The 23266-nt window shown below is 49.2% G+C and overlaps 1 protein-coding gene across 11 annotated transcripts in view; it reads left to right on the top strand.

Moving 5' to 3' along the window:
• Positions 1–23266, top strand: part of zgc:85932 (uncharacterized protein LOC405875 homolog) — a 118725-nt gene that overhangs the window by 58313 nt on the left and 37146 nt on the right. For 4 of the 11 annotated variants that reach the window (XM_059985039.1, XM_059985046.1, XM_059985048.1 and 1 more), the window contains exons 17-19: positions 5703–5781; positions 10398–10440; positions 22701–22759. In XM_059985039.1, coding sequence (XP_059841022.1) covers positions 5703–5781; positions 10398–10440; positions 22701–22759 — 181 coding nt within the window. Of the gene's footprint in view, positions 1–5702; positions 5782–10397; positions 10515–10538; positions 16741–17257; positions 17518–22700; positions 22760–23266 lie in introns of those variants that run through there. The other 7 variants (XM_059985040.1, XM_059985045.1, XM_059985044.1 and 4 more) reach the window with 4 other exon arrangements.

Here is a 23266-nt window from a genome sequence, read left to right as displayed (position 1 = left end):
CTCGTGGTCGATCACGGCCCCTCGTCTCTCTCTCAGCTTCTCCTCGTGGTCGATCACGGCCCCTCGTCTCTCTCAGCTTCCCCTCATGGTCGATCACAGCCCCTCGTCCCTCTCTCTCAGCTTCTCCTCATGGTCGATCACGGCCCCTCGTCTCTCTCTCTCAGCTTCTCCTCATGGTCGATCACGGCCCCTCGTCTCTCTCTCTCAGCTTCTCCTCATGGTCGATCACGGCCCCTCGTCTCTCTCTCTCAGCTTCTCCTCATGGTCGATCACGGCCCCTCGTCTCTCTCTCAGAGCTTCTCCTCATGGTCGATCACGGCCCCTCGTCTCTCTCTCAGCTTCTCCTCATGGTCGATCACGGCCCCTCGTCTCTCTCTCAGCTTCTCCTCATGGTCGATCACGGCCCCTCGTCTCTCTCTCTCAGCTTCTCCTCATGGTCGATCACGGCCCCTCGTCTCTCTCTCAGAGCTTCTCCTCGTGGTCGATCACGGCCCCTCGTCTCTCTCTCAGCTTCTCCTCATGGTCGATCACGGCCCCTCTTCCCTCTCTCTCAGCTTCTCCTCGTGGTCGATCACGGCCCCTCGTCTCTCTCTCAGAGCTTCTCCTCGTGGTCGATCACGGCCCCTCGTCTCTCTCTCAGAGCTTCTCCTCGTGGTCGATCACGGCCCCTCGTCTCTCTCTCAGAGCTTCTCCTCATGGTCGATCACGGCCCCTCGTCTCTCTCTCAGCTTCTCCTCATGGTCGATCACGGCCCCTCGTCTCTCTCTGAGCTTCTCCTCATGGTCGATCACGGCCCCTCGTCTCTCTCTCAGCTTCTCCTCATGGTCGATCATGGCCCCTCGTCTCTCTCTGAGCTTCTCCTCATGGTCGATCACGGCCCCTCGTCTCTCTCTGAGCTTCTCCTCATGGTCGATCATGGCCCCTCGTCTCTCTCTCTGAGCTTCTCCTCGTGGTCGATCATGGCCCCTCGTCTCTCTCTCTGAGCTTCTCCTCGTGGTCGATCATGGCCCCTCGTCTCTCTCTCTGAGCTTCTCCTCATGGTCGATCATGGTCCCTCGTCTCTCTCTGAGCTTCTCCTCATGGTCGATCACAGCCCCTCGTCTCTCTCAGAGCTTCTCCTCATGGTCGATCATGGCCCCTCATCTCTCTCTGAGCTTCTCCTCGTGGTCGATCATGGCCCCTCGTCTCTCTCAGAGCTTCTCCTCATGGTCGATCATGGCCCCTCGTCTCTCTCAGAGCTTCTCCTCATGGTCGATCACAGCCCCTCGTCTCTCGCTCAGCTTCTCCTCATGGTCGATCACGGTCCCTCGTCTCTCTCTGAACTTCTTGTAGTCGTCATGTCCCCTCGTCTCTCTCTCTCTCTCGGAGCTTCTCCTCGTGTTGGCTCGTGCTCACGTTTCCCTCCTGGCGTTTTCTAGCTCACTTGATCGAATTACAGAATGTTGAGTTACAGGCTCCCAACAGTTTCAAAAACAAAATGATGACAAAAAAGAGTAAGTAGAAGACTTGGAAAAACTGAAATGATTTACTATCTGGAGGATGTTGGTTGAGGAATCTTTCGCTTGCTCCTCTCTGCCCTCGTAACCACCACCCCTCAACTCTCCAAGATTGCCGAGTCCCTCCAGTCGTGACCACTCTTCCAATGCTATCTTCCTGCAGTTTACCACTGGCTGCCGTGCCTTCAGCGGCCGGGCCCCGAGCTCACGTGCCGCTGATAATAAATCTGTCTGCCTCTCCCCACTCCTTTGTGGCAGTGTTGCTCAGGGCACGACTCGTAACAAAGCCAACAACGTGCAACACTTAGAAAGGATCCAAAGATCCAGAGTACATCTATTATCAAAACATGTCTGCAGTATACAACGCTAAGATTCGTCTTTGCCACAGACAAATGAAACAAAGAAACACCATGGAACCAACCAACCCGTTCAGAGAAAAAAATCAACACCCCCCCCATGCACAAATAAACAAAAGCACAATTGGCAACAAGAAATATGAGCAAAAACACACAGGTATATTTCAGCTCATTATCTGCCGGCTGCCCTGATTCAAAATCGCCAAAACTAGCCGCTAGAATAGGAGCGACCAGAAAGACATAAACGTGAATTAGAGTCCACATTCCACAAACCGCGATGATTAAACCGTGCTCCAGTACCACCCTGAAACCCTCTGACAGCATCGAGGGAGGAAGAGGGGTCATACGAATGCAAGGACCTTCCCTCGGCAGCAGCGAGCGAGAGACCGCCACATGCAGACTCCTTCTCCAGCAGCAGCGAGTGGGAGGATGGTAGACAGCGCTGAACACTCGCCCGTCCCACCCGCCTCGATTCCAATCTTTCCCGGGACTTTAATCATCAAGATGGGCGGGAGACGGAGTCGATCTTTGGCTCAAGCCCTGTTTCCGTGCCTCCAAGTTGCGCACTTTGCTCACAGCCTCGCGAAACCCTCACAGAGACGGCAAAGCGCCAGATCTGCCCGAAAACACACTGCCAGAATGTAGACAGCATGCTGCAGAACCACGTCTGGAATAAAAAGATGTAAAATAAATGAAAGGAGTCGCTTCGCGACCCGTCTTGGTCATATTGCTCACCATCTTCCAAACATCAGAATTATGTGAAGAATAAAAATAAAGTTAGAAGCATAGATGTGGAATAAAATGTACAGTATATAAATACCAGCATGTATTTACAATGTAGATAGCATTATAAAAAGTGGTTTAAATTATTTACAGTACAGTGATAGAAGGGGAAGGGTGGGGGGTAACTAGAATGGTTGATGAGATTAACTGCCTGGGGGAAGAAAGTTTTAAGATGGTGTGAAGTTTTGCTTTTAATAGCCCTATAGCTATTGGGATGGTGTGGCAGAGATACGGAGGTAGGGCATTCCCTCCTTCCACTAGCCTGCAGGACATCCTTGGACAAGGTGTAGCACCTGCTTCGCCCCTCCCACACCCCTCTCCCCACTGATCAGGGTCATGTGAAGCCACGGGAGCAGGTGGTGGACGGTCGTACGAGCAGCCGGTGCAGATCACAAGTCCTGGCTACGCGACCACTGGGGCCAGGCAGACAAACTGGAGAGTACCGATAATGGCTGGGCTCACCCGTCCCGTAAAGACGCTGCCCAGAAGAAGGCGATGGCAAACCCACTTCAGTGGTAAAATTTGCCAAGAATGGTCACGGTCATAGAACCACAATCGCCCACGTCACATGACATGGCGCATGATGATGATGTTGGCGCTTTCCGGAAGTGAGCATTTGGAAAAGGTCACTCGCAGGGTGGGTAGTGTCCAGAGTGGTTTTCCCTGCCCGCTACTTTGTCCTGGACACATACAAGTCCTGCAGTGATGATAGACTGTAGCCAGTGATATTTTCTGCTGGCCTGACAGCTCTCTGTAGTTTTCGTCTATTGAGGGAGGGTGCTGTACCAAACCAGACAGTCCTGGCTGATGTGAGGATGCTCTCGCGGAAGACTGTAGAGTTGCACCCCGATGTTCCGGGAAGGTTGGAATTTTACCAGCTGCCACAAGAAGTACATCCTCTGCCGAATATTTTCATCGCTGGAGAAGATGTGGTTCTCTCTCGTGGGGCTCTGTGAAATAATGATGCCCAGGAACCATCGAGCTGTCGCTGGTGACTGGGTGGAGAGGAGGCACGTTTCTCCTGAAGTCAACATGCATCTGCGTGGTTTTGGGTGCATTCAGTTCCAAGTTACCGTGATTGCACCTTGTGTTAGTTAGAGTCACAGAGCACTGCAGCACAGAAACAGGCCCTTTGGCCCTGCTAGTCCGTGCCAGACCATTTAAACTGCCTAGTCCCATTGACCTCCACTGGGACCATAGCTTCCATACCCCTGCTATCCACGTACCTATCCAAACTTCCTTTAAATCGCATGTACCACCTGCCCTGGCAGCTCGTTCCACACTCTCACCACCCTCCGAGTGAAGGCGTTCCCCATCACATTCCCTTAAACATTTCACCTTTCACCCTTAACCCATGACCTCTAGTTGAAGACTCACCCGACCTGATTGGAAAAAGCTCGCTTATATTTACCCTATCTAGAATCAGAATCCAGTTTATTATCACCAGCATGTGACGTGAAATTTGTTAACTTAGCAGCAGCAGTTCGATGCAATATATAATCTAGCAGAGAGACAAAAATAATAAGTAAAATAAAAATAATAAACAAGTAAAGCAATTACCTATGTTGAATAGATTAAAAAACAGATATGTAAAAACAGAAATACTGTATTTTTTTAAAAAGTGAGGTAGTGTCGAAAGATTCAATGTCCATCTAGGAATCGGATGGCAGAGGGGAAGATGCTGTTACTGAATCGCTGAGTGTGTGTCCTCAGGCTTCTGTACTTCCTACCTGATGGTAACACTGAGAAAGGGGCCAGTCCTGGGTGCTGGAGGTCCTTAATAATGAACACTGACTTTCTGAGACACCGCTCCCTGAAGATGTCCTGGGTACTTTGTGGGCTGGTGCCCAAGATGGGGCTGACTAGATTTACAACCTTCTGCAGCTTCTTTCGGCCCTGTGCAGTAGCCTCTCCATTCCAGACAGTGATGCAGCCTGTCAGAATGCTCTCCACGGTACAAATATAGAAGTTTTTGAGCTATACGCCTGATGTCAAATGTATACTCTATCAAATCTCCCCTCAATCTTCTACTTTCCAGGAAATAAAGTTCTAACCTATTCAATCTTTCCCTGTAACTCAGGTCCTCCAACATCCTTGTAAATTTTCTCTGTGCTCTTTCAGCCTTGTTTTCATCTTTCCCGTAGGTAGGTGACCAAAACAGCACACAGTACTCCAAATTAGGCATCAGTAGGTACATTTATTGTCAGAGAAATGTATACAATATATATCCTGGAATTCTTTTTCTTCACAAACATCCACAAAAACTGAGTGTCCCAACGAATGAATGAGTTAATTGTTAGAATCCCAAATCCCACCCCTCAGCTCTCCCCTCCCACACACAAAACACCACAGCAATGACCCCCACCCAACCAGCAAAAAAGAATCCACACCCCCCACCGAGCACTTCAGCGTGCAGCAAAGCATCAATAAAGACACGGACTTGCAGTACCCCAAAGACTACTCGTTCACCCGGTAATTCAACATACCACACGCTCGCTCTCTCGCTCCCTCCCTAATACAGGGAGAAGAGGTGTCCCTGCTTCACAGCGAGAGGGGAGACAACTAAACAACTGGCTGATTTATGGTGTTAAAAAAGCGTCAGCACCGGCCTTGAATCTGCCCGTCTCCAGACCCATGAAAATCCGGCACCCTGAAGGTGCTCTAGTCTTCCGGGTTCCATCCTTGGAACCAATGTCTTCAACACAACATCCTATCTCCTTTATTCAATACATTGATTCTGAAGGCCAATCGTCCAAAAGCTTTTCTTATGAGTCAGCGTGTGGAGTTCAGTTCCGACATCATCTGCAAGGGGCCTGTACTTCTCCATGGAATGCTTGGGTTTCCTCCCACAGTCCTAAGACGTACCGGTTGGTAGGTTGGTTAGTCATTGTAAATTGTCCCATGATTGGGCCAGAGTTCAATCAGGGGCTGCTGGGAGACACAGCTCACAGGGCCTGTTCCATGCCGTAGCTCAATAAAACTGAATAATTAATAATTGAAGGTAATGCAGTTTATCACAGGATGATCATGCGCTCAGAATCCTTTTGTGTTTTGCCGTTTCCTCCAGCAAGTCTTCATTCGATTCGATAAGAATGGATCAGGGACCATGGACAGTCAGGAGATGTTTGGAGCTCTGCAGGCAGCAGGTGAGGGGATAGAGACGACTGCGATCCAGGGGAGACAGTAACGCACACGATAATGCACTCGGTAGCACATTCCTGACATAGACACAGAGATTCTGCAGATGCTTGAAATCTACAGTAAAATACACTAAATGCTGGAGGAATTCAAGTTAGGACAAGTTTATTGCTATTTAACTATATACATGTATGTAGCATATAACTCAATACTGTGTATAGAAACATAGAAAACCTACAGCACAATACAGGCCCTTCAGCCCAGAAAGTTGTGCTGAACATGTCCCCACCTTAGAAATTACTAGGCTTACCCATAGCCCTCTATTTTACTAAGCTCCGTGTACCTATCCAAAAGTCTCTTAAAAGACCCGACCATATCGGCCTCCACCACAGTTGCCGGCAGCCCATTCCACGCACTCACCACTCTCTGAGTAAAAAACTTACCCCTGACATCTCCTCTGTACCTACTCCCAGGCACCTTAAAACTGTGCTCTCTCGTGGCAGCCATTTCAGCCCTGTGGAAAAAGCCTCTGACTTTATCATCTTGTACACCTCCATCAGGTCACTTCTCATCCTCCTTCACTCCAAGGAGAAAAGGCCAAGTTCACTCCATCTATTCTCATAAGGCATGCTCCCCAATCCAGGCAACATCCTTGTAAATCTCCTCTGCACCCTTTCTATGGCTTCCACATCCTTCCTGTAGTGAGGCGACCAGAATTGAGCACAGTACTCCAAGTGGGGTCTGACCAGGGTCCTATATAGCTGCATCATTACCTCTCGGCTCCTAAACTTAATTCCATGATTGATGAAGGCCAATACACCATACGCCTTCTTAATGACAGAGTCAACCTGGGCAGCTGCTTTGAGTGTCCTATGGACTCGGACCCCAAGATTCCTCTGATCCTCCACACTGCCAAGAGTCTTACCATTAATACTATATTCTGCCATCATATTTGACCTACCAAAATGAACCACCTCACACTTATCTGTGTTGAACTCCATCTGCCACTTCTCAGCCCAGTTTTGCATCCTATCAATGTCCCACTGTAACCTCTGACAACCCTCCACACTATCCACAACACCTCCAACCTTCGTGACATCAGCAAACTTATTAATCCATCCCTTCACTTCCTCATCCAGGTCATTTTTAAAAATCACGAAGAGTAAGGATCCCAGAACAGATCCATGAGGCACACCACTGGTGACCAACCTCCATGACCCATCTACAGCCACTCTTTGCCTTCTGTGGGCAAGCCAGTTCTGGATCCACAAAGCAATGTCCCCTTGGATCCCATGCCTCCTTACTTTCTCAGTAAGCCTGGCATGGGGTATCTTATAAAATGCCTTGCTGAAATCCATATACACTACATCTACTGCTCTTCCTTCATCAATATGTTTAGTCACATCCTCAAAATTGAATCAGGCTTGTAAGGCTTGACCTGCCCTCGACAAAGCCATGCTGACTATTCCTAATCATGCTATACTTCTCCAAATGTTCATAAATCCAGGATCTTCTCCATCAACTTACCAACCACTGGTCTATAATTTCCTGGGCTATCTCTACTCCCTTTCTTGAATAAAGGAATAACATCCACAACCCTCCAATCCTCCGGAACCTCTCCCGTCCTCATTGATGATGCAAAGATCATCGCCAGAGGCTCAGCAATCTCCTCCCTCGCCTCCCACAGCAGCCTGGGGTACATTTTGTCTGTTCCCGGCAACTTATCCAGCTTGATGCTTTCCGAAAGCTCCAGCACATCCTCTTAATATCTACACGTTCAAGCTTTTCAGTCTGCTGCAAGTCATCACTACAATCACTAAAATCCTTTTCCGTAGTGAATACTGAAGCAAAGTATTCATTAAGTACCTCAGCTATTTCTGCTAGTTCCACACACACTTTTCCACTGTCACACTTGATTGGTCCTATTCTTTCACATCTTTTCCTCTTGCTCTTCACATACTTGTAGAATGCCTTGGGGTTTTCCTTAATTCTGCCCACCAAGGCCTTCTCATGGCCCCTTCTGGCTCTCCTAATTTCCTTCTTAAGTTCCTAACTGTTAGCCTTATAATCTTCCAGATCTCTAACATTACCTAGCTCACTGAACCTTTTGTAAGCTTTTCTTCTTGACTAGATTTACTTCAGCCTTTGTACACCACGGCTCCTGTACCCTACCATAACTTCCCTGTCTCATTGGAGCGTACCTATGCAGAACTCCACATAAATATCCCCTGAATATTTGCCACATTTCTTCTGTACTTTTCCCTGAGAACATCTGTTTCCAATTTAAGCCTCCAGTTTCCTGCCTGATAGCCTCATAACTCCCCTTACTTCAATTAAACGCTTTTCTAACTTGTCTGTTCCTATCTCTCTCCAATGCTATCTGTACAAATGAGAAAATGTTTCCTTGAACCATTGTAAAGCTCAGTGACGCATGAGACACCTGGTACATGGTAACTTATGAAGGTAAGGATAAAATTTACAGGTGAATCACACATAAGTAACAAACTGAAATACGTTAATTAAATATTGTAAGATACCGAACAGATTAACCAGTGACACTTCGAATGCAATGCGGTAGGGAGTTCAGAAGCCTAACGGCCTGAGGGAAGAAGCTGTTTCCCATCCCGACCATTCTTGTCTTCGTGTATCGGAGTCTCCTACCTGATGTAGAATGTCAAAGAGGATGCTGGATGGATGGATGGGAGAGATCCTTGATAACACTAAGGGCCCTGCGTACACAGTGCTCCTGATAAATGGCCCTGATGGATGGGGCATTCTCAGCTGTTCTCACATTCCTTTGTAGGGACTTCCGGTCCGATGCTCGGCTGCTCCCGGACCAGGTGGAGATACAGCTTGTCAGGACGCACTCAATAGTGCTCCTGTAAGATGCAGTTAGGATGGAGGGAGGTGGTGGCAGGTCAGCAGGCCTATGGGGGGGCCTATGGTAACAGTCGACGTTTCGGACTGAGACCCTGCAAAAGGACTGGAAAAGAAAAGGTGGGGAGGCCAGAATAAGAGAGTTGGGGTAGGGGAAGGTGTACAGGCTGACAGGGAGAAGGTGAGTCACTGGGGGAAGAGGGGGTGATGTAGGATGAAGGATGGGATAGGATCGGCTTTGACAAGCACCTTCATCTATCTGGTAATTTCTCCCTCCTCCCTTCCCATTCTCTCTTTTTCCATTCCCCATTCTGATTTGCCTCTCATTCCTTCTCTTGCCTTCAGCTGCCTCTCATCACCCTCTGGGTCCCCCTCCTCCTTCCCTTTCTCCTACGGTCCACTCTCTTCTCCAATCAGATTCCATCTTCTTCAGCCCTTCATCTCTTCCACCTATCACCGACCAGCTTCTAACATCATCCCTCCATCTTCCCCCTCACCTGGTCTGCCAGCTTGTACTCCTCCCCTTCTCCGCCACCTTCTAATTCTGGCTTCTTCCCCCCCTCCTGTCCAGTCCAGATGAAGGGACTCGGACCGAACGGTTGATAGTTTGTTCCCCTCCATAGATGCTGCCTGACCTGCCGAGTTCCTCCAGCATTTTGTGTGTGTTGAAAGCACACTCCAGTCCTCGAGTGACAGACAAGGAGCACTGTGGCTAGACTTTAATAGATGTTCAGATAATACTGAGAACATCAGTTGTGGAGACCTTCAGAGTGAGTCCATAGTTTGTGGAGTCAGTTCTGTGTTGAGGTGAGTGAAGTTATCCACACCGGTTCAGGAGCCTGATGGTTGTGGGGTTATAACTGTTCCTGAACCTGGTGGTGTGGGACCTGAGGCTCATTGTGGTGAGTGAAGTTATCCACACCGGTTCAGGAGCCTGGTGGTTGTGGGGTAATAACTGTTCCCGAACCTGGTGGTGTGGGACCTGAGGCTGATTGTGGTGAGTGAAGTTATCCACACTGGTTCAGGAGCCTGATGGTTGAGGGATAATAACTGTTCCTGAACCTGGTGGTGTGGGACCTGAGGCTCATTGTGGTGAGTGAAGTTATCCACACTGGTTCAGGAGCCTGATGGTTGAGGGATAATAACTGTTCCTGAACCTGGTGGTGTCGCCTTTGTAGGCTGTGGGATTGGGGGCAGATCCAGAGGGTGACACATAACAAGATACTGGAGAGCTCACCAAGTCAGTCAGCATCTCTGGAGGGGAATAAACATGATGAAGAGTCTCAGCCCAAAATGTCGACTGTTTGTTCCCCTCGAAAGATGCTGCCTGACCTGCTGAGTTCCTCCAGCATTTTCTTATTGGGATACATTGCAGAAAAAGCCCTTTCAGATCTTCAAGCTATGCCACCCAGCAAAACCTGAATTTAAACCTAGCCTAATCATTGGACCAGTTAACCTACCGACTGGGTTCATCTTTGGACTGTGGGAGGAAACCAGGGCACCTGGAGGAAACACACACAGTCACGGGGAGAACGTGCAAACTCCTTGGACCCAGGTCCTTGGCACTGTAAAGCATTGTGCTAACCGCTGTGCTACTGTACGGCCCTGTTTTATGTGTGTTGCTCAAGATCTCCAGCATCTGCAGAATCCTTTGTGTCTCCAGTTGAAGCTGACAAAACCTGTGTGAGCCAAAACTCACACCACCAATATTTCAGCCGTGTTTCAGTGCTTGATTACTTTCCCCTAGGATTCCAGATGGATGAGTTCTTGATGCAGCTGATTGGCCTGAGGTACACAGATCCTGATCTCACCCTCAGTTACGTGAACTTTATTTGTTGCTTGACAAAGTTGGACACCATGATCAGTAAGTAATTTGCATTTCTCTCAGCCCCAGCAGGCGCTGGGAGCACCCCGGGGTCCTAGTGCTGGTCGAGTGTCCTCTGACCAACTCAACGACTGTGCCCCATAATCTCCTGAGCCGCAGTTCTGGGATCCGAAAAATCAGCTTCAATTAAACTGGAACATAAATCAGGATCAAATTTGTTGTTTTGTAGCAGCAGCACAGTGTAATACATAAAATAATACATAAACTATAATTATACTTGTGGCATGCAGGAGAATTCCTAGAAGCATGGTTTCCCGTGATCAATTCTGTGAACAGACATGTAGATCTCAATCCTATTTATGAACTAATGCAGGCAAGATTTGTGACCACAATGCAGAGAGTTTGCCATGCAGCCAATCAGTGGCAAGATTTCCTCCCTACATCACAACTGAGCTTCTGTAGTGACCAATCAGCTGATGGATAAGTATACAAAGGCCGAGCATCCGGAGGACACACCACATTCAGCCGCACACTGGTGATGTCTCCTCGCATGGTGGCGAAATGTTTGCAAGTAAATTAAGTAGAAATAAAGGCTGCTCTACCTCCTTCCTGATGGTAGCAATGAGAAGAGGGAATGGCCTGGGTGGTGGGCACCAATCCCTCAAAGCTGTGCGGGTGCGTGGCCCTGCAGTAACTGCAACGTTTCAACGGTAAACCAGCCCGTCTTCCTCAGGCACCAGTCACTCAAATGGCAAGTCCCCCTAGAGACACCTCCCTACCTACCCTCAAGTGAACAGGGTATGGCAGGGCTTCATGCTCAATCTTGATTGGCTAGCTCTGAATCGTCTATTCCTGATTGGTTAGTTTGAATTGGCCTTGTTCTGATTGGTCATTTTTTTTAGGAACCCTCTTTCGGAGTGAGTGCTACCTTTACACTCCTGGAACCTGCATTTGGGTTCCCCACATGCTCCATCTCTCGTGATTCCCTAATCTTGCTCTTGTAGACATTCCCTTCCTTGCCAAGGATGTTGGCCTCACCAATCCTTTGTCAACATGAGCATGATAAGCAGCGTTCAGTGATCCCACTTCGTTCTGCTCTCACATTTTTTTAAGGCACTCTTATGTTCTATCCTGGTCTTCAATGGCCTCCCAGTCTCACCAATGTATACCTTTTGGCATGGTGATAGAGGTCTGTGTGTGTGTGTGTAGGCCTCCGTTAGTCTCGATAGACCATGGATTTTCACCTTGGAAAGTTTCCAGGGCGCAAGCCTGGGCAGGGTTTTTATTTTAATGGGAGACCGGCAGTTGCCCAAGCTGCAAATCTCCCCTCTCCACACCACCGATGTTGTCCAAGGGAAGGGCATTAGCTAGAGATATGGCGTACACAACTGCCTCCTGATAACATTCATTGGGTCTTCTAGGTGCCACTTTGCTTAGCCTTTTCCTAATTCTGTCCTCAGTTAGATTGTGAGAGTGTAGTGAAAGTTCCCGTCTGGGACCACGCATTCCTAAAGAGGGTTTGACCTAGTCAGTGTCTGTAAGCATGTGACTGTTAAGACCAAGGAATAGTATAGAAACGTTTGATAACCACTCACAAAGCTTCTGTAGTCAGTCATGACTGTTCTTGGCAAATTGTTCTGCAGAAGTGGTTTGCCTTTGCCTTCTTCTGGGCAGCGTCTTTACAAGATGGGTGACCCCAGCCATTACCAATTGACTGCCTGGCATCAGTGGTCACATAACTACCATCTGCCCCCGTGGCTTTTAATCAGGGGCCTGAGGAAGTGCTACACCTTCCCAAGCGCCAGTGGAGGGAAGGAGCACCCTACACCCTCTTTGGTGTAGACGTATCTCTTCTCAGAAGGAGAAAGACAGTGGACCATGGGAGAAATGGAAGGAGGAGGGGCAATGATGGGAGCTAAGGAAATGAGAAGGGGCGAGCTGGAATGAGGAATGGAGCAAGAGAGAGGGGGAGGGAGAGGAAATTACCCGAAGTTGGAGAAAGCGATGTTCATGTCAGACAGATGGAATAGAAGGTGTTGTTCCTGCCACCTGAGTCTGGCCTCGTTGTGGCAGTACAGGGGGCATGGATCAACATGTCAGCATCTGGAGCTGAATTGAAAAGAGTGAGCACTGGGAGACCCTGCCTCTTCGTGGTGATGGAACAAAGGTGCTTGACCAATTTCTTCAACCTCGCTAATGGTCATACTGGGGGCACCAGATACAGTAGAAGGCCTGGACAGACTTGCAGGTGAAGTGTCGAGACCCTGAATGGAGGTGAGGGAGGTTGTTTAGCATCCGTCCGGCTTGCAGGAATAAGTGCCGGTAGGATGGTCAGTAGAGAGGAACGAGTGAACGATGCGGAGCGCGATCCCTCTGGAAGCTGAGAGAGGGACGTGGGGAAGATGTGCTTCGTGGCAGGTCCCTCTGCAGCTTGTATCCACAGACGCTGCCTGACCCGCTGAGTTCCCTCTGCAGCTTGTATCCACAGACGCTGCCTGACCCGCTGAGTTCCCTCTGCAGTTTGAGTGTGTCATAAGGGGACAGGAGGCTGGACCCAAGGGCAGGACGCAGGCAATAAAGTACGAGGGGTAGGACGGGAACAACTAAATGAGAGACAAGCTGTGGAGACCGTAGTGTGCATGAGGGCCATGACATTCAAGGTGATGCTGGGGTTCCGAGAGAGTCTCAGAGTTCAGGCAGGCAGGGAGGGATCCCGGAGTTCACTGGGCAGGCTGCATAACTCCTAGGCAGGGCCCGGACCTCTCAGGCAGAAACACGGAGGCTTGAGCAGGTCGCGGGGCATCTGGGTAGGTTGCAGGGCACAACCCGTCGGCAGCGAGGGATGGAAAGGGGCAGAGCGCCCCACCAGGCTTGCCCGACGGAGGCAAGAGATAGGAAGGGGACTAGGTCCAGGGTGACTGCCGAAGAACTCCTCTTTAACGAGGGGAACTCCAAGCCACAGCAGCCAGATGAGCAGGACAACCCCCCAACTCCACTCAGTCCCAGGGCCCCCTATATACACCGCCAGCCGACGGGCATCAGGGTCGCCTCCTTGAGCCCCAACAAGCCACGATGATCCGCAGGTGTGACTTATCGGGCTCAAGGGCAAAAGGAGAGACAGCGACAAGACCCGGAGTCCGCGGACCGGATCAAGACTGGGAACGCGGGCTCCGGACCGGACCATGACAGAGTGTGGTCCTGGATCCCAGCATCTGCCTGGTGTCTATTTTCTCACAGAGACTTTGGGCATCCTCGATAAGTTAAGCCCTCCTTGGGCCGGGGGTGGAATTCAAAAGTTCTCAGTTTGAAGTCAGTTTGTTTTATATGTCACCCTATACTATCCTGAGATTTATTTCACAGTTAATACAGAGAAACACGATGCTGAAACCTCCATCAGTCAGGGTCGACCATGGACGTTGTGTCCTAGCCGTCTAGATACACAAGCCAGGGCACTACGACGTGGAGAGTAAGCTGTTGCCCACGTAGCAGGCTGCCCCTCTCCACGCAGCTGATGAACCCAAAGGAACGGCAGAGACCGGTACAGTTTGGCACCGGCAGAGTTGCAGCATTAGACTCAACGTGGGACTGATTTTTCCTCAGGGTTTGCTCCCGAAGCCTTCCCCATGAGAAGGTATAACCAGGAGGCAGCGGAGGTTTGAGATCAGAGTTTTCCTGCTCCTGGCTGAGCTGCTGACGATCCCCATCTGTCTGAAGTAGCCCACCTTCTCCGGGGTTAGTAGCTGAGCTGTTTGAGAAGCGCACCATTGGGGGCATTTGATGGGTAATGGGAGCTCATCCCCATTACCTCCCCCAACTAGGACAACCTTAAGAAACCAAAGGAACACAGTAGCTTTACATGCTTCATAGTACAAGCGATTTGGGTTCAATTCCTGCCGCTGCCTGTGAGGAGTTTGCACGCTCTCTCCCCCCCCCCCCCCCCCCCACCCCGTGACCTCGTGTGTTTCCTCCGGGTGCTCCGGTTTCCTCCCACAGCTGGTCATTGTAAATTGTCTGTGATCAGGCTAGGGTTAAGATCGGGGGGCTGCTGGGCACAGCAGCTCAAAGGGCTGGAAGGGCCTATATCTCAATGAATAAAACATAACAATCCCGAGATTCAAATTCCTGTGGGCGTTCACAGTAAATGCAAAGATCCAATGAAAGACCAAAGGAATCAGCTCCTCTCTGCGGACTCTGGCCAACTTTGATCTGAGCTCACAGCACGAGCAGTGGTGTGGCAAGCAGCCACTGGTGGAAAGCAAAAATCTAATCGCAGTTTACAATGATAAATATGACGCAGAAAGGAATTTAAATTCTGTAATATTAGCCCCAAGGGGAATCAAAATATCACTGTTGTGTAATACACTCTGTAACCTCCAGAGGGCAGTGGTGTATCAGATTTCAGCCATGCCCCATTAAAAATGATGCAAGATTAAAATAACAATACTGTCACTCCACCCTGTCCAAACGCTCCTGTTTATGAGGCAGGCAAGCTCAGATTAATTGGGGCTTTATTAAAAGCAGATTGACAAGGGTGATGCCACACCTTCTTTAACCCAAGTTTCCCCTGCTAAAAACTAGCTTGCAGCATAGTTCTGCAAAGCAACACACACAAAATGCTGGAGGAACTCAGTGGGTTGGGCAGAATCTATGGAAGTGAACTTTTTGGGCCGAGATCCTACTCCTTCTGGGGAGAAATATTAAACAGCCTCAAAATAGAGGGACATCCCTTTAGAACAGAGATGAGGAGGAATTTCTTAAACCAGAGCAGAGCTTGATGGGTTCTTGATCAGTCAGGGTATCAAAGGTTATGGGGAGAAGACAGAAGAATGGGGTTGACAGGGATAATAAATCAGCCATGATGGGTCAGATTTGATAGGCTGAATGGCCTAATTCTGTTCCTGTGTCTCAAGGGGTTTCAGTGGTAATGCTATTTATTTTTAATGGGGTGCATAGAAGCGTAGTAGTCGGCGTAACTACCCATGACCGTGTGGGTTTCCTCCCACACTCCAGATGATGTGCACACAGTCGAGGGTTAGTGAGTTGTGGGCATGCTATGTTGGTGCCAGATGCACGCCGACACTTGCAGGCTGCCCCCAGCCCAATCCTTGGAGGACGTTGGTCGTTGATGCAAATGACACATTTCACATCTGACAAATAAAGCTGATTTTTAATCTGTATTGTCCACCAAGGCAAGAGTCAGCCATGCAGTGTAGCATGTGACTCAGATTCAGAACAGCGCAGCACTAAAACAGCCCCACGGCCCATCTAGTCCACGCTGAATTATCCACCTGCACCCAGACCATCGCCCCATCCATGTACCTATCCAAACCTCTCTTAAGCATTGAAATTGAACCAGCATCCACCACTTCCACAAGCAGCTCGTTCCACATTCTGAGTGAAGAAATTTCCCCTCATTTTCCCCTTAAGCATTTCACCTTTCACCCTTAACCCATGACCTCTGGTTGTCGTGTCACCGAAGCTCATGCTTGCATTTACCCTATCTATGCCCCTTATAATTGTGTATACCTCCATCAAGTCCCCACCTCGATCTTCTACACATTAGGGAATAAAGTCCTAACCTATTCAACCTTTCCTTATAACTCGGGTCCTCAAGTCCCGGCAGCATCCGTGTCAATTTTCTCCGCACTCTTTCAACCTTGTTTACATCTTTCCTTTAGGTAGGTGACCAAAACTGCACACGATACTCCAAACTGGGCTTCACCGATGTCTTGTACAACTTCAACATGACATCCCATCAATGTGCCGAAAGCTTTCTTTACAACCCTGCCTTGTGTAGCCACGTTCAATGAATTCTGGGCCCGTACTCCCAGATCCCTTTATTCTACCACAATCCTCGGTGCCCTCCCGCTCGCTGTGTAAGACCCACCTGGGTTGGTCCTTCCAAAATGCAACACCCCGCACTTTTCTGCGTTAAGTTCCATCCGGCATTCTTTTCAGCCCGTTTTTCCAGCTGGTGAGATCCTGCAACAAGGCCTGATAGTCTTTCTTGATGTCCTCTACACCCCCCGATATTGGTGTCATCTGCAGAGATGCTGATTCATTTAACCACATTATCACCCAGATCTCTGGTACCACAGTGGACCCAGCACCGATCCCTGGAGCGCTCCACTCGTCACAGGCCTCCAGTCAGGGAGGCACTACCACTCTCCAGCTTCTCCCTCAAAGCCAATTTGCTGCCTCATTTTGAATGCTGAGTGACCTCCCACGCGGGAGATGGGACACTGCGGGGTTTTCGTCCCCCTCTCAGGCTAGTAGTTTGACTTTTATTTTTACTAGCACTGTCAAATACTAACACAATTTATTGAAATTGGTTCTGACAACTTTGCCCTCGTGGGATTTGAACTCTGGTTTGCTCCTGCACTGTTGTCCATGCCCCAGTCCTGGGCTCTCAACCGTGCTCCTCCCAGATTTCCTCAGTTCCATGGGGTGTTTGTCAGCAGCTTGGCGAGGAAACTGATCTCCTCCCCTGCATTTCTCACTTAGGGCTACAGTCCCGCCCTCTGGGGTGGTGTTCCAACTTGTTTCTGGTACTCTGTTCCCATGAGGGCTTATTCACCACCGGGGGAGGGTTTAAGGAACAGGAACTCCAGCTAAAACCAGTAGTTAAGTTGTCTTTAACCCACCTACTGTTCCCTTGAGAATTTTATGGTATATAAAGTTCATGTGCTGATATCATATTGTTATAAAAGTTTAAAAGATAAAGGTTAGCTTTAATTATCACTGTGACACACACTGTGAAATGTGTCTTTTTGCGTCAACAGTCCACGCAGTCCAAGGATGTGCTGGGGGCAGCCCACAAGTGTCACCTCACTTCTCACGGCTTCCCGACTCTAACGGGTTCGCCTTCGGAACGGAGCGCGCGGAGGAAACCCACACGGTCGCGGGGTAAACGTGGGCATTGAACCTGGGCCGCTGCTCCTGCAAAGCTTTGTGTAACAACTACGCGACTTCCCAACCTTCTGAATACCACGGACCAACACCATTAAGCAAGGGTTCAGATGAAGGGTACCATTAACTCAAAGTACGGATATGGAATAAAAGTGGTTTAAAGTGTTTGCAGTGCAGAGTCTAAAGTAGTAGATGGGGGGGGGGGTGGAAGTCTAACTAGATTGGTTATAGAAAAGTACAGCACAGAAACAGGCCATTCAGCCCATCTAGTCATTGACCTGCACTGGACCATACCCTTCCGTACCCCCACTATCTGTCTACCTATCTAAGCTTCCCTTTCACTTTGAAATCGGGCTTGCACACTTCACTTGCGCTGGCAGCTTGTTCGACAATCTCACCACCCTCGGGTGGAGAAGTTCCCTCTCACGTCCCGTTAAAGGTGTCACCTCTCACCCTTCACCCCTGACCTCTCGCCGTACCCCCCCCCCCCCATTGGGGACGGATGTCCGTGAGGCATGAGAGTGCAGATGCCGCGGCCGCGCTCACAAAACGCATCTGTGGACAGCTGATGCTTCGGGTTGGGGCCCTCAAGCGGGGTGAAACTCAACCGTCCATTTGCTTGCACAGATACTGCCCGGGCCTGGGCCTGCTGAGTTCCTCCAGCTTTACGCTCGTTTCTTGCCTGCAGCATGCGAATTCAGATGAAAACAGCAGAATCAGATTTACTACCACTGGTTAATGAGATAAATAAGATGTAAAATATGACTCATCGCGTATAGCCTCCTCTTTTCACACCTTGAGGCCACCCTCGGAGTGGAGGAGCAACACCTCATCTTCCTTTTGGGGAGCCTCCGGCCTGATGGCACAAACATTGATTTCTCCTTCCGGGACATTATTTTTTCCCTCCTCCTTCCCCCCTCTCCTGTTCATCTATTTGCCGAGATACATTCCAGAATAGGCTTTCCCATCCCTTCAGGCTGAGCCGTCAGCAGCCCCCGATTTCACACTAGCTGAATCACGGGACAATTTACGATGACCAATTAATGTACTAGCTGGCACGACTTTGGACTGTCAGAGGAAACCCACGAGGTCACGAGCATTTGAGCTCCACTCTCCTCTCCTATCAGATTCTTTCCTCTCCAGCCCTTTCCCACCCGCCTGGCTTCACCTATCTCCTTCCCCTCCCCCAGCTTTTTGTTCCGGCATCTTCCCCCTTCCTTCTCAGACCTGAAGGAGGGTCTCAGCCCGAAACATCGACTGTTTATTCATTTCCACAGATGCTGCCTGGCCTGCTGAGCCCCCCCCCCCACATTCTCTGTGTTACACTGGGTTTCCGGCATCTGCAGAATTTCTTGTGTTTTCAGCACAAAAGTTGTTATGTAGCCGTGTAAAGGCATAAAAATCTATAAATTAAATGTTTAAAAAATACAGGTAGAAAGGGAGTAACGAAGACAGTGTTCATGGCCTGTTCAGAAATCGGATGGCAGAGGGGAAGAAGCTCTCTCTGAACTGTTGAGTGTGGCTCCTGTACCTCCTCCCTGGCGGTAGTTACGAGAGGAGGGCATGTCTTAGGTCTGAGGATCCTTTTGGGTTGATACCACCTTCTTGAGGGTGTCCTCGTCTTCCACCAAGCTGAGAAGGGAGAGGGGGCTTGGTTTAATCTTCTGTGCCAACTGTGGCACACTCCCTTGGTGACCGTACAGTCTGCCTGCGCTGCCCCATTCCCCGTCCTAACTGCATTGGCCACTGGTCTGCCCAGCCCGACCCTGTATCTACCCTCCAGGGGTAATGATACATACCCTTGAGGTGTCAATGAACTCCCCTCTGCCTGTTTTCAGATTACTCACACATCTTGGGGAAGCAGACAGAACTTCCGGCATGTGGGAAGTTCATGGGAGTTCAAATTCTTTTGCAAGTGTCCTCACGAGGGTCCAGGAATGCTGTGAGGAACTGGGTCTGACTCGTCCTCATGAAGCTGAAATTTCACTGTGCCTGAGACACTAACACACACACACACACACAACCACACCCCACCCACACACACACACACACACACACACACACACACACAACCACACCCCACCCACACACACACACACACACACAACCACACCCCACCCACACACACACACAACACCACACCACACACACACACACACACACACAACCACACCCCACCCACACACACACACACAACACCACACCACACACACACACAACCGCACCCCACCCACACACACACACACACACACACAACCACACCCCACCCACACACACACACACAACACCACACCACACACACACACACACACACACACACACACACACAACCACACCCCACCCACACACACACACACAACACCACACCACACACACACACACACACAACCACACCCCACACACACACACACACATACACACACACTCACACACACACACACACAACCACACCCCACCCACACACACACACACACACACACACACACACACACACACAACCACACCCCACCCACACACACACACACAACACCACACCACACACACACACACACACACAACCACACCCCACACACACACAACCACACCCCACCCACACACACACAAACACCACACCACACACACATACACACACACCACACACGCACACACACACACACAACCACGCCACACACATCACACCACGCAGACACACAACCACACCCCACACACACACACACAACCACACCACACACACACACACACGCACGCGCACACACACACAACCACACCCCACACACACACACTCTCTCACACACACACACTCTCACACACACACACACACACTCTCACACACACACACTCACACACTCACACACACACAGACACACACACACACTCACACACACACAGACACACACACACACACACACACAGACACACACACAGACACACACTCTCACACTCACACACACTCTCACACACACACTCACACACTCACTCACACACACCCTTGCTGATGCTGGAACTGGTCAGATTAGATGCCACACATAACTCCGTGCTATGCCCTGCCTACACTTGCGCAAGGAAGCCCTGTTTATTTTACACTGGAATGCTGGGTCAAGGCCCAAAGTACGAGATACCAAAGAAAGGAAGTTCAGATGAGATAAATGACATGATATCTGTTCTTCTGTTGTGACATGAGTTTCTACAGCCTTGTGGCGAGATAAAGAAGTGAGGGTGTGGATTACAGTTCACTTTGGGCTTTCCCTGCCTCAAGAACCCCTCTCTAACTGCTGTCACAGGTAGAAGCTCCAGGTGGAAGATAAACTCTTCTCGGTAGATGGTGATTTGGTTTAGTGATGTCACACGTTCCGAGGCGCAGTAAAACACTCTCCTTGCATGCTGTTCACCGGATCGGATCATTACACGGTGCGTCCAGGTAGAACAATAACAGAATGCAGAATAAAGTGTCACAGCTACAGAGAGAGTGCACTGCAGTTAGACTATTAGGCGCAAGATCATAACGAGGTAGATTGTGAATCAAGAGTTCATCTTTATTGTTCTAGGGACCTGCTTGATAGTCCTATAACAGTGGGATAGAAGCTGTCCTTCAGCCTGGTTATGCATCCTTTCTGACTTTTGTATTTTTTGCCCGATGTACGGGGAGAAGAGGGGTTGTCCAGAGTGAGTGAGGGTGTTGATTACGCTGGCTGCTTCACCGAGGCAGAGACCGAGACCACGGAGGGACAGCAGCACACACAAATTGCTGGAGGAACTCGTAAAGTCGGGCAGCATCTACGGAGGGAAATAAAGAGTCGATGTTTTGGGCTGAAACCCTTCATCAGGACTGGCCAGATCGTCCGCAGACGCTGCCTGACCTGCTGTGTGTGTTGCCCAAGATTTTCAGCATCTGCAGAGTTTCTTGTGCCTCCTTTTGGCACATTGGCCTTCATAAATCAAAGTATTGAGTACCGGAGATGGGATGTTATGTTGAAGTTGTATAAGATGTTGGTGAAATCTAAATTGGAATATTGTCTTCACTTTTGGTCACCTACCTACAGGAAAGATATAAGTGTAGCATCCGTGCCCCCAATTTACCCCCGTTCTAGGGTGAACCGCCGTCACCCCGCCAATAGTGCAATACTTCGGTGTAAATACGGTGTAATGCCCCCCCGTACACGCTCGCAACACAAGTATCAGACAATACCCCAAAGGCGAGTAAATAATTGCAACTTTACAGTTATTTCCTAGAGATGGGTTAGTAGAGACAGATAACCTAAAGGCGCCAAATCAGTAAGTTTATCAGTTTGCGCACATAATATTTTAATGCGTTGGAGCTCACGCCTCCGGTTCCATCCACAACGACCTTCCGAGCCTTCGGCCACCGTCCGAACCGCCGACGTCCAGTATCCGCCGCCCTGGAACCGCTGTCCGCTCCTCAAACGTCCATCCTCCTGGCTCGCCTCCCGAAAAAGACCGCGAACTCCTGCTCGGTTCACAGATACAAGATAGCACAACAATTCTCCATTGGTTAGTTCCCCCCTTATCTACAGTCATAACCCAAACATTCCAGATACAGAAACCCATTAAGTAACATTACAGAGAAGCCATTTCATTATCACAATACAGAGAAGCCATTTTGTTAGCCTGAACAGTTAACAGCACAGTTACTAGGACTGAGAGCCCTACATAAGTAAGATTGAAAAACTACAGAGAAAATGTACAAGGATGTTGCTGGAGCTGAAGGACCTGAGTTGCAGGGAAAGATTGGGTGGGTTAGGATTTTTACTCCTTGGAATGTAGAAGATTGAGGGGAAACTTGACAGAAGTATACAAAACTACGAGGGTAAGTGCAAGCAGGCTTTTTCCACCGAGGTTGGGTGGGACTTCAACCAGAGGTCATGGGCTAAGAGTGGAAGGTGAGAAGCTTAAGGGGAACACGAGGGGAAACTTCCTTCACTCGGAGGGTGGCAAGAGTGTGGAATGAGCTGGCAGCTCAAGTGGTGCTCGATTTCAATGTTTAATAGAAGTTTGGATAGGTAGAGTACATGAATGTAGGGATATGGAGGGCTGTGGTCCCGGTCCAAGTCGATGGGAGTAGTCCGTTTAAATGGGTTGGCACATACTAGATGGGCTGAAGGGTCTGTTTCTGTGCTGTACTTTTCTATGACTCCTATGGAGGGAGGCTAGTTTCTATGTTCACAACTGTCTGTAGTCATAGGCAGAGCAGCTGCCATACCAATGCATCCAGCCAAAATTGTTCTTCAGCTTCATTCTTTACAGTTCTCAAATCCTCTGAATGTTGATTTAAGGTAACAGAATCTAATTCTTTTCCAGGGGCTTTCAGAACTCTGGACAAGTTTGGAACCGGAGTGGTCAATATTGGCTACAAAGAGGTGAGCTTGGATGCATAAGTGCTTGAAGAACGCAGCAGGTCAGTCAGCCTCTGTAGAGAGAGGAACCAAGCTAGTAAAGTGCCAATTCTTAAAAAAAAGTATTCATACTCTCCCCCACCCCCCCCCCCGGAAGTTTTGATGTTTTATTGTTTTGCAACATTGAATCACAGTGGATTTAATTTGGCATTTTTGATACTGATCGAAAGAAAAGGACTCTTCTGTGTCAAAGTGAAAACAGATCTCTACAAAGTGATCTAAATTAATTACAAATATAAAATGTAAATTAGTGATTGGATAAGTATCCATCCCCAAAAATATGACAAGTCAAATCGCTACTGGTTTTAGAAGTCAGATAATTAGTTAAATGAAGATGTTTTTGGAGACATGTGTGCAGTCAAGGTGTTTCAATTGATTGCAGTAAAAATACACCTGTATCTGGAAAGTCCAACTGATGGTGAGTCAGTATCCTGGCAAAAACTACACCATGAAGACAAAAGAACACTCCAA

This window comes from Hypanus sabinus, chromosome 11 (assembly GCF_030144855.1).
Source record: "Hypanus sabinus isolate sHypSab1 chromosome 11, sHypSab1.hap1, whole genome shotgun sequence".
Classification (NCBI taxonomy): domain Eukaryota; kingdom Metazoa; phylum Chordata; class Chondrichthyes; order Myliobatiformes; family Dasyatidae; genus Hypanus; species Hypanus sabinus.
This window is presented reverse-complemented; position numbering and strand designations above follow the sequence as displayed.